Genomic DNA, 13915 nt, shown 5'->3' with positions numbered 1-13915 from the left:
GATTCATTGAGTGACCAAACTGACTCAGAAATGTTAGTTACACAGACAATATCTATCATCTTTCTAACTTATATCAATCCATCCATCCCTACATAAATCCTTTATGCTAACTCCTGTTCCGTTATACAGGGACGCAGGGACTGATCCAAGCATGCATTAGGCAAAAGAAACAGAAAATTCAATGAAGTTTATTAGACATTTTAAGACTACTTAAAGATCCATGGAAACCCAGCTGTCTCCAATCACAAGCCCGTGGCACCAGAGCAGTAAGAGATTAATGAATGAATAATAAAACATATATATACTGACTGAATTTGCAAAACAGTATGTCAATGAAATGAAAAAAAATTGTAAACTTGTGTGTGAGCTGAAGAGGTTTCTTTGGCGCTGGTACACTTGGGAAGCACCTGACTGGAAAATAGTCAAACTTGGCTTTTACAGTCACTGTGGTGGCTGCAGTGGTCCTCAGTACTGCACCAGGGAAAATACAGCGTGTGATTTTAGTTGGTCGATGCCATTCAGCTCTTTGAGCTCGATGACCACCAGGCAGCCAAGAATCTCGGCCTGCTGCTTCTTCATCAGCTCACAGGCTGCATGCAATGTCCCTGCAAAAAAAAACACACACACACTGGATTGGGACACAGCTAATTTCTCTTTTTCAGTAGGCATGCTGTGTTGTTCCTGTCCTTTCAAGGCAGCTCTTCTCAAACCATACGTAGCGACAGCTGCATTGCATTGCTCTCAACCTTTATGTTCCTGTTGCATGTCTTAGCCAAGCAGGAGAAGGATGGCTGCAGTGGAATCTAGAGCTGGAATTTTATCCTCTACCCGCTTAAGATAGGTATAAGGTTTGGTGTTTTGCTATTAGTGGTGTAACGTTACATTGTCGATCCGTGATCTGAACGGATCACCCGTCATGGTTCGTGGATTAATCACACAGTTTTACATTGACCATCACAGTGTAAAGACGGTCTCTTATATACAGTCTATGGTAACGGTGGCAACAAATGTACCTAGGTTCCGTTCAGTTACATTATGATGCATTCAGACTCTGGTGAAAATAAGTATTGGGCAAAGGAAAATTAAAATGTTATCATGATGTGTTTACATGCAATCTCGTAAAATGTAGTTTTAGTGAGAAATTTGAAAAAAGTTTGAAGGAGATGTTTTGATAGCAACATAAATAGATATTAGAGATGAATTATGAGCTGTTTAACTTCCTAACACTAGCTCTAAGCAGCTTATAATACATCAGTAAAACTTGTAATGACAAGATGTGTTTTATTCCATAAAAATACAATCTTTTATTTCCTAATCATTTGAATTGCGTATTTTTATGAAGAAGATAACACTATGGATGACAATTGCAATCGAACAGGATAACATTTAGTATTTTTGATGGTTTACACTGACTTCAGAGTGGTTGAAATTACTTTTTGGACCGTGACAAAAAATAGCCTGGAGCCTAGACCAGCTGCTATAATCAAAGAAATGGATCACTAATGATCTGTAAATAGTATCAGCCGCAAAAATCGTGACATGGGATCTCTAAAAGTAATATGTTTTCCCTTTTTTTGTTTGTGCTGATCCGATCCGTGACTTGGATCTGGGATACAATCCAAACCGTGAGTTCTATGATCCGTTGCTCCACTATAGGCGATGTAATTAGCTCCCCGCCATGTGTTTTCAACGACTCCCCAGCATGTCTTCAATTTGTATGACACAGTGCCCTCCTTAATACAAGGAGCTCAAAAAAACTCAATTCTGCCTTCGACCTGCTGGATAAACTCTGGTGAGACATATTTTGGCAAATGATCTTGCAGTCCCACAGATGTCAGTTTATTTTGACGTGATGCTAGATGGGCACCTTCCCTTTGCTCCTCATCCTGAACTCTTGTGTCTACTGAAACCCTAGTAGTCCATGGAGACCCTACTTGTCCACAGGGTGCCGAGCGCTGTTGCACTCTTTGCACATGACAATTTAGGTTTTATTCCAGCAACTGCATGTTTTTAATCTCACATCAGACTACAGTAACAAGAGAGTTGAGCGTAGAGTGAGTGGGAGTAAAACCACATGGTTACGTGGCTAAAAAGTGTCACTAGTGAAGCTGAAGCAGTAAAGCAATGGTGGCTATGGCGCCCACAGTCTTGTTAGCTGACAGCAGTATCCTCTCATTAATACAAGCAGAAGGAAGGGTCAGTAAGGAGAATATTTGACATTTTACATGCATTTTGTTTGTAAAAAAAAAAAAAGAAAATTCCCTAGCCCAACAACCTGTATTATGTAACGCTCACCTCCAGTAGCCAAAAGGTCATCAATGAGTAGAATTTTCTGTCCTGGAGCCACAGCATCCTCCTGGATCTCTGCTTCTGCCTGGAGGAACAAAAGTAAAATAGCATCAGCATCGTGCTGAGGGAATGCTTCTCATCAGCAGAGACTGAAGCTGCTTAGGACTGAGGTGATAATTAAAAGAGAGAAATACAGAAAGAACTTAGAAAAAATGTGCATCCCAGTGCTCAAGACATTTGAAGTAGATTCACATTCCAGGATGATTTTACCCTGAGGCAAACAGCCAGAGCAATGCTGGAGTGTGTTCACACTCAGGTATGTGTGTGAAATGTTAGACATTAGCATATATTTTGCCTGAAGTCATGTCCTTCTTAATTTAGAACCTGACACCAGAACAGTACAGCAAAGAGGGAGAATGCTACTTTTATGGCTAATGGGTGTACTAGTAGAAATAATTTCTGCTATTACTACTCCTATTATATGTATAATTTCACATGAATTGACTATGTTGTAATTTTATTATGTTGTTCTTTGCACATGACATCTGACATCTATTGCACTTCCGTCCATCCTGGGAGAGAGATCCCTTCTCAATGGCTTTACTTTTGGTTTCTTTCTTTCCTTCCGACAAAACAATTAAAATATGCAATGCATAAACAGGTGAGGAGCACTTTTAAATAACCAATCCAACATTTTATAAAACATGCTTGTCTAAATTTACATTCCAGAAGATCTCATCATTTAGATTTCTGTGTGTCAATATGCTGTCAGACTGTTTTATGTATGCATAGTATACATTGTTTCTCTGTTCTTATGTCTAGAAAAGTATATTAGAAGACATTATAACTTAAGGAGAATTAGTTTAAACTTTTATATCAATTAACACATTATTCTCTATATCCCCCAATTACCAATCAATCTACAATGTAAATTGAACATAAATGCAAGGCCAACAAATACAAAGCATTGCTTTAAACAAAATCGTGTGTGTGTGTGTGTGTGTGTGTGTGTGTGTGTGTGTGTGTGTGTGTGTGTGTGTGTGTGTGTGTGTGTGTGTGTGTGTGTGTGTGTGTGTGTGTGTGAGAGAAATTTACCTTGCCATACTCCAAATCATATGCCACAGACACAGTGGTTCCAGGCAGTTTGCCTTTTTTTCTGACCAGGACAAAGCCAACACCCAGCCGCTGGGCAAGCAGAGGACCAAACAAGAAACCACGAGCATCTATACCTGTACACAAATAAACAAGATATGGTACCCAGCAAAATATGCATTCAAAAATAAAAATAAAGACACATTAGGGCAAGACATACGGTGGAAAGAAAATGTATACCCCATAAAGAGTTTTAACATGTTGTCTGTAAATCTCATATACTGAAGAGTTAGTGATAACTTAACTAGTTGCATGTACTATCCATAACTGGATAAGTGCATGCAACTAAGGTGGCCATTAATGTTTAGAGTAAAGTTGTGTCAAAGAATACTTTTCAAAAAGGTACTTTTACAATTCTCTGTAGACTGTTCCTTTAAGGTTCATCAGGTTAAGAATACTGTTTTTTAATAAAAACGTGCTTTGTTTTGGCTTCTTACCTACAATGAGATCAACCTGCTGGTGATTCTTCCTTACATGTTCTTCAAACAGGTCAATCACTGCTGTCAGAGCAGCTGGATCCTTGAGGATAGGACAAATATCCCTGCAGCATACACACATTCTATTAGTATTCAAAAGTAGTAATTCATCACTAATCAAACATTTTCTGTTGATCTACCAATTACCTTAAAGTTTCAGCACAAAACAGGGGCCTCATTTCCAGTAATGTAAAAATTCCACAAGGAACAACAACAGTGTGCACTATTGTTTCTGGGTTGAATTTAAAAATGTCCCTGAAATGGGGTGAAACATGCTTTAAAGCTAAGTTTTCTCTCATTTGGTGGATGTGAGGGTGTAAGGACAGAGGAGGTGAGGGTGTAAGGACAGAGGATGTGAGGGTGTAAGGACAGAGGATGTGAGGGTGTAAGGACAGAGGATGTGAGGGTGTAAGGACAGAGGATGTGAGGGTGTAAGGACAGAGGATGTGAGGGTCTAAGGACAGAGGATGTGAGGGTCTAAGGACAGAGGATGTGAGGGTCTAAGGACAGAGGATGTGTAAGGACAGAGGATGTGAGGGTGTAAGGACAGAGGATGGATGTAAGGACAGAGGATGTGAGGGTCTAAGGACAGAGGATGTGAGGGTGTAAGGACAGAGGATGTGAGGGTGTAAGGACAGAGGATGTGAGGGTGTAAGGACAGAGGATGTGAGGGTCTAAGGACAGAGGATGTGAGGGTCTAAGGACAGAGGATGTGAGGGTCTAAGGACAGAGGATGTGAGGGTGTAAGGACAGAGGATGTGAGGGTGTAAGGACAGAGGATGTGAGGGTGTAAGGACAGAGGATGTGAGGGTCTAAGGACAGAGGATGTGAGGGTCTAAGGACAGAGGATGTGAGGGTGTAAGGACAGAGGATGTGAGGGTGTAAGGACAGAGGATGTGAGGGTGTAAGGACAGAGGATGTGAGGGTGTAAGGACAGAGGATGTGAGGGTCTAAGGACAGAGGATGTGAGGGTGTAAGGACAGAGGATGTGAGGGTGTAAGGACAGAGGATGTGAGGGGTAAGGACAGAGGATGTGAGGGTGTAAGGACAGAGGATGTGAGGGTGTAAGGACAGAGGATGTGAGGGTGTAAGGACAGAGGATGTGAGGGTGTAAGGACAGAGGATGTGAGGGTGTAAGGACAGAGGAGGTGACAGAGGAGGTGAGGTCTAAGGACAGAGGATGTGAGGGTCTAAGGACAGAGGATGTGAGGGTGTAAGGACAGAGGATGTGAGGGTGTAAGGACAGAGGATGTGAGGGTGTAAGGACAGAGGATGTGAGGGTCTAAGGACAGAGGATGTGAGGGTCTAAGGACAGAGGATGTGAGGTGTAAGGACAGAGGATGTGAGGGTGTAAGGACAGAGGATGTGAGGGTCTAAGGACAGAGGATGTGAGGGTCTAAGGACAGAGGATGTGAGGGTGTAAGGACAGAGGATGTGAGGGTGTAAGGACAGAGGATGTGAGGGTGTAAGGACAGAGGATGTGAGGGTCTAAGGACAGAGGATGTGAGGGTGTAAGGACAGAGGATGTGAGGGTGTAAGGACAGAGGATGTGAGGGTGTAAGGACAGAGGATGTGAGGGTCTAAGGACAGAGGATGTGAGGGAAGGACAGAGGAGGTGAGGGTCTAAGGACAGAGGATGTGAGGGTGTAAGGACAGAGGATGTGAGGGTGTAAGGACAGAGGATGTGAGGGTGTAAGGACAGAGGATGTGAGGGTCTAAGGACAGAGGATGTGAGGGTGTAAGGACAGAGGATGTGAGGGTGTAAGGACAGAGGATGTGAGGGTCTAAGGACAGAGGATGTGAGGGTGTAAGGACAGAGGATGTGAGGGTGTAAGGACAGAGGATGTGAGGGTTTAAGGACAGAGGATGTGAGGGTGTAAGGACAGAGGATGTGAGGGTCTAAGGACAGAGGATGTGAGGGTGTAAGGACAGAGGATGTGAGGGTGTAAGGACAGAGGATGTGAGGGTATAAGGACAGAGGATGTGAGGGTCTAAGGACAGAGGATGTAACATGTGCACAGATTGTAAAGTCCTCTGAGGCACATTTGTGATTCTGGGCTCTACAAAATAAAATAAACTGAACTGAAGTGAAGTATCTATTGTCTGCTCACAGGGCTACATGTCCTCCCTTCACCTGCTGTGTGCGCAGCATGGAACGTTCTTCAGCAGTCAGGTTCTATAGAGAGAGTCGGACAGCGTGGAACCCTTAACGGAGACGTAGCTTCACACAGAGTCTCACCTGAACAGGATGCCTTTCTTCGGAAAGTCTGGAAAGGGTCGGATGTGTCTATGGACCAGCTGGAGTTTTGATTCAAGGTCTGCTGCCATTCTAGCTAAATGGCTTCTTCTTCTTCTTCGTCTTCTTCGTCTTCTTCTTCTTCTTCTTGAGCTTTATTGGCGGTTGGCAAACAACGAATTGGTGCATTAGCGCCACCAACGGGTATGGAGTGGTGGATCAGGATGTCTATTACTTATTATTATATTATTATTATTATATTCCTTTATTGATCCCCAGCTCAACTACACAGACACAGACAATAAATACTATACAATACACAGACAATAAATACACATACTACACAGACAATAAATACACATACTATACAACTACACAGACAATAAATACACATACTATACAACTACACAGACAATAAATACACATACTATACAACTACACAGACAATAAATACACATACTATACAACTACACAGACAATAAATACACATACTATACAACTACACAGACAATAAATACACATACTATACAACTACACAGACAATAAATACACATACTATACAACTACACAGACAATAAATACACATACTATACAACTACACAGACAGACAATAAATACACTATACTACTACACACTACACAGACAATAAATACACATACTATACAACAAAATAAAGATAGAACACTTTTACAGATTACACAGATTACTTACACTATTTAATAACAAAAATAAATTAAATAATAATAATTTAAGAAAGTAAAAAAGAAAATATTACTAACTAATGCTATTCTCTCGATAGCATTAGTTAGTCTAAGGTACCTAAATAGTATTTCATAGCACTTATTTCTTGAGTTCTTCTGCAGAATATGTATTAAATCAAAATGTACTTCTATCTTTCTGAGATTCCCAGTATGAGCCTTCTTTCTTGCTCATACTTCTGACATGTTCTACTGTTTCCTCTTGTCCATAATATTCTTATTTGCCTGTATCATGTTTTCCTACTATTAGTAGCGCACTGTTCAGCCCAGTGTTTCCAAATCTAATTCTTGATATTATTGTTTCCTCTCTCCTGTTTCTTCCTGCAGATCTCATTTCTCCCACTTTCCTCTGAACTTGGTAAAACCATCATCCTTTTCTGTCTTCCTCCCATTGCTTCTGCCACCTTTACTTCAACCTCTGTTCAGTAATACTTTTTGTTTCTGATTTACTGAAGCTGACTACAATATCAGTGCAGCTATTTTTTGAAGCGTCTTTTGCAGCTTTATCTGCCAATTAATTTCCTTTGACACCAATATGTGCTGGTACCCATAGCAATACTACTGTCAGATCCATCATTTGAATTCTATATAATGTTGTATTTCGATAAGGATGTTTGGTCTACTGTCTGAATGGCTGTTCTGTGAGGTGGCTAATGAGGAACTTGAAATTGAACAAATGATTGCCCTCAATGGTCTTGTGTAATCTATCCACTGTAGTGCTGACATTACTGCCAACACTTCCCCCGTGTACACTGATAGTCCCTCAGTTATCTGTTTACCTATTTTGACATTAAATTCTGGAACAATAAATGCTATTCCTACCTTGTTTACTAAACTCTTTGATGCATCTGTGAAAACCTGGACATAACCGTGATAACTGTCAATATGTGCCTGTATTGTATGCAAATATGAGAAACCCCCTCTGCCCTTGTTCTTCTTTTTTAATAATGCAAAGTCTACTGTGGCTTCAGGAAGAATCCATGGTGCTATTGCTGGAAATATTACTGTTGGATTGAAATTGAATTGATCTATGTTAAGTTCTGTTGCTTTTTGTGCTACTGTCCATCCAAAGCTTCTTGTCTTTCTCCTCTCCTTTTCCCAGCACGGGTTTTAAAGTTCCCTGTGTTGGATGTCCTTTACTGTGGCCCTGTATATTAGCCAAATACTATTCATTGAAGGCAGCTGAAGGCTGTCTGTCTTTACCGCAGTTTTAGTATTAATACAGTGCCTATGTGTGCAGACACAAACGCCATCAAGTCTCTCAGCTGTAAGAGTGGACTGACAGCTGATCCAGCTGTGATCAGCTGACACAGTCACCAGAAAAATATGTCTCTTCACGTGACAAAACATACAGGACGTTTCATTTCTCTAAAAAATATATTTTCTCATTTCCCCTCTCATCGCATGGTTTTTGAAAAAGAAGCAGGGAAACAAGAATGCAATTAAGAGACTTGGGACACTGTGTTTGAAAATACTTTATTGGAAAAACGAAATGTAGCTCAAACAGATTTCAGTTTATATGAATAATTAAAAAGATGTGATCATTATTATTAAGGACATTACACACAGTCTGATCTCACTATCTCCAGCCACTCAGAGCTCTCCTGTGTGTCTGTCATGGCCTCTCAGCATCTGCCTCTTCTATGGAGGTCAAAGATAGAGAAGGGAGGACATGGCAATGGGCAGGGCTTGTAGCTGACAGGCTCCTCCTCTAGTGGGACAGGCTTTTGTCTAAGGTGGTCAGATGTCTTGAAGAGGAGAAGGGAGGGCCCATCTGCTGCCTTGTTGCAATTACAGGGAGGCAGCAGCCTATGCTGCAGCACCTGGCTGATCAGCTGATCTTCCTGCACCTCGACAGAAACCAATGAACTGAAGAGTTGCTGAGAGCGAGAGACATTCACTTCTACAGACAAAGACAGAGACAGAGAGAGCGAGAAAGACAGAAGAAACTTACACAAGGTTGTGAAAGAAAATGTTTATGGACCTACTTGGGTTGACGTTCAAAGTAAAACCAAAAAAACTAAAGTCAATACAAACAAATATACTATCAATCGATCTTAAAAATATTTTCAGGAAAATGCTGCATAGCAATAAAAACTTTTCATGTAAGAAAGAACAGAGTCACACTTTTGTTTATTTATACTTTATTTATGCCCAGCCACTTGTAACTACCTTATTTAGGATAGATTTTCACTAAAAAAGAATGTTCTCAACAGGATTGTGACAGATGTGTGATTGTGACAGATGTTGAAATTCAAATATTTGATTCTTTATAAATGTGAGGTAAATTGATTGCTGTATGTCTTAGTGCCATTTTAGGAGTTTGGGGAATATTTTGATAATTTTGGGGATAATATTGTTAATCGCAATTATTTTGACCAGGATAATCGTGACTTGAAGTTTTCATATTGTCTTAAGCCTAGTTGCATCCCTAGTGACTATATCTGCAAAGGTCATGATAAGTTAAATGGTGGTGCATTTTATGGTCAACCCCAATCGAAAACTCTAAACATAACCTCTTCTGGTGCAGGTTAGATTTGCAAGATAAGTTACCACGGTGATCTAGCCAGGTTAAAAAAGCCACCTTTTGTGACTTTTCAAACTCTAACTTTAGGCTTGACGTACCTTGCTGACACATGAATCTCACTTGAAATAAGGTAAAGGAGAGGCATCCACCCCTTTTGTGTGTGCGTTACCTTCAGTAGCTCTGGTGTTGATCAGGGTTTTGGTCCTCTCTGACCTTCGTAGAGTCTCCTGAATGGCCTTCTGGGAGTTAAACTCAGACCCCTGCAGGACAACAGACAGGTTACCATGGTAACAAGCAGTTAATTAGCCCAGCTGAGATTTATAGATAACCTATGGCTAAAAAGTGTGAACCTGCAGTGACTGAAGCTCCGCCTTCAGAGCCCGAGTGGTGTTTAGCCCCACCACCGAGAGAGAGCCTGGATCTTCTATGGATACTGGGCCACAGGACTCCATCCATTGTCTGGGTGCTACATAAAGCAGAGGAGTGGAAGAACAAAACGTTTTTATTGATTATTCTATTGACCAGTGTTGCAACCCAACTCAAAGGCTGCAACATGAATTGGAGACAAGAGGAGTTAAAAGTAATACATAAAAACATTTGATGAAAGAATACATTTACTAAATAAAACAAACATAAAGAGTCAGTAGTCATGTGTGACTGGATGTGTGGATGTGATCAAATGTCTGAAACAAACTAAACTAAACAGCAGCTGTGCTTAGCCAAGGAAAAGCAGAGATCCCTGTTCAGATGCTGAGTCTTTGTGGCTAGAACTACCACAAGGCTAAGGTGTGGCTCATCAGTTGATGAGCAACAACCTGAAAAACAAATTAGTCACACCCACTCCATAAAAAACATCTTCAAACCAGGAATACCGACTGCTCTTACATTTATTAACTGCCAATTTACAGAATTCATACTAATGGTTGTTATCCAGTAACATCTAGAGCATGCCCATGATCACAAAAAAACATATATAGAATATATGTGAAGTTTAACAGTCTGCAAAACATGCAGTTTACGGCAAGAAACACCAGAAACTATTGTCTCCCTCACTATAGCCAGGCGCAGCCAACGCTTTAAGCCAAGGACCACAGGCATCCAACTTAGAACTTAGACCCGTCAAGCAGCACTCCAATAACTTCTTTAAGATTGAGCTCTCAAATTCCTACACAGAAGCCATAACAGAGGAAACAAACTTTGACTGCCCGAACACACAAACCCCAAACTTATCCATACAGAATTAAACTATTACACTCACACTCATACCAAGAGCAGCCCATACAAAGCTAACACCACTGAAGCTCTGTCCCACTAGCTGCCTACCCAGAGACTAACTAAACTCTCCCCTTGTCTTCAGGTGAAACTTGTGGTGGGTACTTGAACTGGCAACCCACCTGCATTCCTTTTGACAGGCTGTTGTGTTATGAACACTATCTCACATTCAAACACATTAGCCTACGTATTGTGTAGAACTTCACATCAACTTACAATTTAAATTATGTTCGGGGCTACACTCAAAACAATCAGGATTAAGCCCAGACAAAATGACCTTTCAACATCGATGCTATTGTTGAATGCAAAATGAACATTTGGATAAAGCACATCAAATTATAAAAATAATGATAATACTAGAACACAACAAAAAATATATTTAATAATAACAATTACAATTTCTCCTGGGGGGTAAAAATTCAGGCCTGGCACCCAGGGGCCCGTCCATAAGGCCGGGTCTGGTTACTAACATCTATGTGGCTACCACAGCAACCCATGCATAAAGGTCGGTGCTGTCTGGACACAGAAAGGCGATATGATCACTTGCATAAAGCAGTGCAGACAGTCTGTCTTCAAATCAGATTTCAGAAACAGATTAGATTTGTCTGCAGTCTGAACGTAGCCTTTGTCTAAGAGTGTCATCTTATAAGAGGTGTAGCAATGTACTTGTGCATGTCTGGACACAGAGATGGGCACATGTCATTTGCTACTTACACAACAGGGGGGCTTGGCTTGAAAATGAAGACTGCGTAGGTCGGAAACTAGCAATGATAAATGCACTGCAATTGGCGTCGCTTTGCGCCGGCTGTCATATATGGAACATAATTGTCAGACTCTGTTTACCGAGTTGACATCCTCTGCTTCTTCTCTGACCTCTGATTGGCTGCTTAGATGGGGTGGCTCTGCTCTGCTCCGGTGTTACTGTTACATCCACCAGCTCTTCAAAACACCCCTGCACGACAGACACAGAATAATGTCATCACACCCTTGCACACGCCATGACTAAAGGATGATTTTGTCACAAACACACACCACAACTTTAGGATAATGTCATCACCTGTATGTTGACCCCTATTTCCGTTTGTCCTTGGGGGCAGGGCTTCAGCGGTGATTGCTTACCAATCTTCAGTGGGCTGGGCTTGTGAGTAGAGCTGAGTGTGATGGACAGGTCAAGCTCAGGACAGCGAGTTAGAGAGGAAGATGAGGAAAGGGGAAGGGGGGCAGGGTGAGGAGAGGGGGGAGAAGAGAGGAAGAATGAGGAACTCATCCTGAAACAATAGAAACATTGATTTTTAGTGGAACGCGCCCGAAAAAAAAATGTTTGTGCAGTTACGTCCCAACTGAGAGTCTCTACTGTAAATATCAATTGATTTCAATTCAATTAAATGTATTTTGTATAGGCCAAAACCACAAATCTGCCTCATAGGGATTTACAATCTGTACACAGGAGCCTCTGTACAGGAACAACTGTGTATTCTAATCGGCAGGTTAATAGTAACTAAAGTAATCAAATAGAGGCAGACGTAAAAGGTGCATTATTTCACGATTAATAAGATAAGATAAGATAAGATAAGATAAGATAATCCTTTATTAAGCGGGGACATTTGCAGACTTACAACAGCATAGAGTAAAGTGCACACAAGAGACATAGTAGAAGAAGACAAGATAAAAATAAAAAATATAAAAATGAAAAATAAAAATAAAATAAAACAAGTATTATAAATAAGCAAAAAAAAAACAGTAGAAAAAACAACAATAACTGAAATATTATATTTACAGACAGAGAAAAAAACAACAACTATTTTAACTATTTTTTTTAACTGATGTTTTTAACTATTATTGCACAGTGTAATGTGTAATGTATTGCACAGGTTATTATTGTCATGTTATTATTGTCATGTGTCATTAATTGTAGTGGAGTTGAAGTAAAATAGCATAAAATGGAAATACTCCAACATTATTTCACAACTTTACAATATTTGAGTAGTTGAATGTATACATGTTTTGTTTATTTCACCAATAAAGTCTAGAATATATATTTTGGATTTTTGTCTCGGTATATTAAAGTTCAATAAACATCTGATAGTTTACATAGTTACATTACACTGTTGTCAGTTATCTAGTTGGTTGGATAGGAAATGAAAGCAGTGGTTAGTTTCTCTTAGTGAACTAAAGCAGTGAACTAACCCAGCTTCCCTTTGCTGAGTTTCTAGTCTGTTGTTTCACAGAGAATACATTGAAGCAGACAGTTAGCCTGTAAAGCTAACATGTTCTTATTTATGTTACCTCGTTTTCAGCCAGATCCCCTCAGACAGAGCAAAGCAAACGTTGAACCTTCTGATCCTCCGTGTCTGCTTTAACCTCACACTCCTGCTTCTCAGTGTTTGTTGGCCGACTACAAACAGGCAGTGTTGTTAGATCAGGCTGGTTTCCGGGTTACTTTTACATTAAAGTTACTACAAGGTTCATTTTGTGTTGATTTTGGCGACCCCTGTGGACGGAAGTGGTAGTGTTTCTAACCACCAGAATATCTTATTATATTATTATTATTATTATATTATTATATTCCTTTATTGATCCCCATGGGGGAATTCAAGTGTTACAGCAGCTCAACTACACAGACACAGACAATAAATACACATACTATACAACTACACAGACAATAAATACACATACTATACAACTACACAGACAATAAATACACATACTATACAACTACACAGACAATAAATACACATACTATACAACTACAGACAATAATATGTACACATATACACATACTATACAACTACACAGACAATAAATACACATACTATACAACTACACAGACAATAAATACACATACTATACAACTACACAGACAATACATACATACTATACAACTACACAGACAATAAATACACATACTATACAACTACACAGACAATAAATACATTATACAACTACACAGACAATAAATACACATACTATACAACTACACAGACAATAAATACACATACTATACAACTACACAGACAATAAATACACATTTATACAACTGTGTAGACAATAGTATGTGTATTTATTGTCAACTACACAGACAATAAATACACATACTATACAACTACACAGACAATAAATACACATACTATACAACTACACAGACAATAATATTTACAACTACTGTGTAGACAATTACTGCTACTATACAACTACACAGACAATA

The 13915-nt window shown here is 39.9% G+C and overlaps 2 protein-coding genes across 3 annotated transcripts; both read right to left on the bottom strand.

Moving 5' to 3' along the window:
• Positions 1–173: 173 nt before the first annotated feature.
• Positions 174–6308, bottom strand: aprt (adenine phosphoribosyltransferase). Its single transcript, XM_054600345.1, has 5 exons — positions 6157–6308; positions 3879–3982; positions 3385–3518; positions 2296–2374; positions 174–605 (listed from the first exon to the last, which is right to left on the bottom strand). Exons 1-5 carry the CDS (start codon positions 6243–6245, stop codon positions 466–468), a joined length of 546 nt encoding a protein of 181 aa, XP_054456320.1. The 5' UTR covers positions 6246–6308; the 3' UTR covers positions 174–465.
• Positions 6309–8368: 2060 nt separating this feature from the next.
• ppp1r35 (protein phosphatase 1, regulatory subunit 35) lies at positions 8369–13138 on the bottom strand. 2 transcript variants are annotated; one of them, XM_054599635.1, is made up of 6 exons: positions 12997–13138; positions 11768–11978; positions 11554–11662; positions 9789–9904; positions 9608–9698; positions 8369–8814 (listed from the first exon to the last, which is right to left on the bottom strand). In XM_054599635.1, the coding sequence occupies exons 2-6, from the start codon at positions 11975–11977 to the stop codon at positions 8537–8539; spliced, it is 804 nt and encodes a 267-aa protein (XP_054455610.1). In that variant the 5' UTR covers position 11978; positions 12997–13138; the 3' UTR covers positions 8369–8536. The 2 variants fall into 2 exon arrangements, with proteins under 2 accessions (XP_054455610.1, XP_054455611.1); XM_054599636.1 differs by having other exon boundaries at positions 11584–11662.
• Between the last annotated feature and the right edge of the window lie 777 nt (positions 13139–13915).

The sequence above is a fragment of the Anoplopoma fimbria genome, chromosome 6 (genome assembly GCF_027596085.1).
Source record: "Anoplopoma fimbria isolate UVic2021 breed Golden Eagle Sablefish chromosome 6, Afim_UVic_2022, whole genome shotgun sequence".
In the NCBI taxonomy this organism is placed as follows: Eukaryota; Metazoa; Chordata; class Actinopteri; order Perciformes; family Anoplopomatidae; genus Anoplopoma; species Anoplopoma fimbria.
This window is presented reverse-complemented; position numbering and strand designations above follow the sequence as displayed.

What these genes read in the sequence shown, in the direction of transcription:
- aprt (XM_054600345.1), bottom strand. Translation starts at nt 6,245, where the DNA reads ATGGCAGCAGACCTTGAATCAAAACTCCAGCTGGTCCATAGACACATC. An exon ending in AAGAAAGGCATCCTGTTCAG is followed by an intron (nt 3,983 to 6,156) that starts GTGAGACTCTGT and finishes TGTATGCTGCAG; the next exon opens with GGATATTTGTCCTATCCTCA. An exon ending in TGACCTTTTGGCTACTGGAG is followed by an intron (nt 606 to 2,295) that starts GTGAGCGTTACA and finishes TTTTTTTTGCAG; the next exon opens with GGACATTGCATGCAGCCTGT.
- ppp1r35 (XM_054599635.1), bottom strand. Translation starts at nt 11,977, where the DNA reads ATGAGTTCCTCATTCTTCCTCTCTTCTCCCCCCTCTCCTCACCCTGCC. An exon ending in AAATAGGGGTCAACATACAG is followed by an intron (nt 11,663 to 11,767) that starts GTGATGACATTA and finishes TCTGTCGTGCAG; the next exon opens with GGGTGTTTTGAAGAGCTGGT. An exon ending in AAGCAGAGGATGTCAACTCG is followed by an intron (nt 9,905 to 11,553) that starts GTAAACAGAGTC and finishes TGCTTTATGTAG; the next exon opens with CACCCAGACAATGGATGGAG.